The 2,139-nt window shown below is 31.3% G+C and overlaps 1 protein-coding gene across 1 annotated transcript; it reads left to right on the top strand.

Annotated features, from left to right (window-relative positions):
• The first annotated feature begins 408 nt into the window (after positions 1-408).
• LOC109591673 (uncharacterized) lies at positions 409-2,076 on the top strand. Its single transcript, XM_020007355.1, has 6 exons — positions 409-725; positions 1,053-1,233; positions 1,285-1,353; positions 1,409-1,632; positions 1,694-1,780; positions 1,828-2,076. The coding sequence occupies exons 1-6, from the start codon at positions 429-431 to the stop codon at positions 1,897-1,899; spliced, it is 930 nt and encodes a 309-aa protein (XP_019862914.1). The 5' UTR covers positions 409-428; the 3' UTR covers positions 1,900-2,076.
• The last annotated feature ends 63 nt before the right edge of the window (positions 2,077-2,139 follow it).

Below are 2,139 nucleotides of genomic sequence, written 5' to 3'. Positions count from 1 at the left end.
ACTGCGTGTTACATTTAAAAAATAATCTTTAAACTTAACAGAAACAGCATAACTCAATTAATAAAACAAGCTTGCCCGTAGTGCAGTTATTATTGTCAGTCTTATGGTTGAACCTATATCTCTAAAGCCTGATTTATACTGCACAATTAATGTAAGGTAAGGCTATACAGGAAGTGCTGTATATTCAATGGCCACCGTTTCAGTAACGTAAAATAGAGATAATTTCTATTCTTATCTTACGTAAACGGTTGCCATTGGTTTATATAGCACTTCCTGTCTTAATGTATAGCCTTACCTTACCTTAATTGTGCAGTGTAAATCAGGCTTTAAGCATATTGTAGCCATATAATGTAAATTACTAATTTTCTCTGTAATTAGATTCATAATGTTGAACTGTATATGGTTATTTGAATGTTTTTCAGGAATCGATGCAACAAGATGATTCACATTTATCCCTTGATTTGATGACCACACAAGAAATTAGAGAACCAAATGTTGAGGAGAGTATAAAGAGTACATCATCATCAACAGCACCACTTATTTATAATACTGAGTACAGTACCGATTCTACTGATACTGACAGTAAAGTATCTATTACTTTTGCTGTTAGCAACACTGCTGCTGATGTTAATGCCAATATTGCTGCTAATATTACTGATACTAGTGCTATGCCTATTGTTGATCAACCTGTTGTGTATGATAAAGTTACTGGGGATATTAATAAGGTAGACTACATGTGTATTTTAACATTAAGTAAATGTTTAAGGCCTCATTTACACGACTATACGCTGGCCAAATCTGCATCATTTTTGCTAATACTGTTTTCAGGTGTTTACACTAACCCAGCACACCAGCAGCTACGTTTTATTAGAATTTATTGTTTGTTTATAGAAGTATACTTTTTGGTATTTGTTTTTCTTTTGTTCGGATTTGATATGCGTTTTCTTGTGTTTTAGTGTAAACGAGACCCTTATCCAACTAAAAATATATCAGTTTTAGTTTGAAACATAGTCATTTAAACCAGGCCTAATTCTTTTATATTTATCTTTTAGAGAGGTGGTATCACTGTTAATACATCTGATGAAATGTTAACTAATTTTGGTTCTGCCATTCCTCCTCCTTCATATGCTGCTACCATTGCACAAGAATACAGCACTACTGTGAGCAGTCCTCAATTTATAGTACCAGTACAAGTTACTGATGCTGCTGCTGCTGTGGTTCATGGACAATATGGTATTAATATAAATTTTTACCTTGCATGGTTATCATTTATTTTTCTAACAGAAAAAATTCCACCAAAAAACATTGAAGATATTAATACTTCAGTAGAAGATGATACTTGCTCTACTGATGGTAAGGATTACAATAGTAATATATAGTAATAAACATAATATTCTTCATTTTTTAGCTGAAATTGTGCAGCCAAATGCAACATCAGTTCCTTTAGAAAAGGCTGATGTAGATGATCGTACAGGATCTATTACTAATATTACTATTACTAATATTACTAATAACAGATTCTCACCTGTTCACTTTCCAACAGAAAATTCCTTTGTTAATGAGTCACTGAGTATTGAAGAGAAACCAGGAGCACTTGTAACAGGCATTATGTTAAATATTTCTACTGAAGTGGTATAACAATTAATATTATATTCATGACAAACTTCATTGAATTATTTTTTATTATCAACAGGCTGCTACAAGTTGTGAAGTAATAACAAGTAATGAATACAATACACCGAATGTTTTTGAAGATAATTCAGATCATGAAAATCATGGGGTAATTACTATTTTAAACAAGACAGTACTTTATTTTGTTTAAATTAGGTACCAGAAGTAATGCCAAGCACTTGTAATAAAGTAAACTTACTAACACAAATTCTTCGTTATTTTTTGTAGTGGTGTGAGCAATCCTTGTTGTGTTGTTGTGTTGTGTGTCCATATACCAGTATATATATAATGCACCAAAATCTTTTACTTTATGTAATGTATATGTATTCAATCTTTTTGTTGATTACTGAATGCATAAAAGTTGGTTTTTATATAATTGATCATACAACAAGTTTTATAATGCTATTCATAGGTATTTTATGTCTGATGATTGTACAGAGGTTTTAGCCCAATTTTGGAGAAAATAAA

Source organism: Amphimedon queenslandica, unplaced genomic scaffold (assembly GCF_000090795.2).
Source record: "Amphimedon queenslandica unplaced genomic scaffold, v1.1 AMPQUscaffold_7533_Cont20517, whole genome shotgun sequence".
Lineage (NCBI taxonomy): Eukaryota > Metazoa > Porifera > Demospongiae > Haplosclerida > Niphatidae > Amphimedon > Amphimedon queenslandica.
This window is presented reverse-complemented; position numbering and strand designations above follow the sequence as displayed.

What these genes read in the sequence shown, in the direction of transcription:
- LOC109591673 (XM_020007355.1), top strand. Translation starts at nt 429, where the DNA reads ATGCAACAAGATGATTCACATTTATCCCTTGATTTGATGACCACACAA. An exon ending in TTACTGGGGATATTAATAAG is followed by an intron (nt 726 to 1,052) that starts GTAGACTACATG and finishes TTTATCTTTTAG; the next exon opens with AGAGGTGGTATCACTGTTAA. An exon ending in CAGATCATGAAAATCATGGG is followed by an intron (nt 1,781 to 1,827) that starts GTAATTACTATT and finishes TGTTTAAATTAG; the next exon opens with GTACCAGAAGTAATGCCAAG.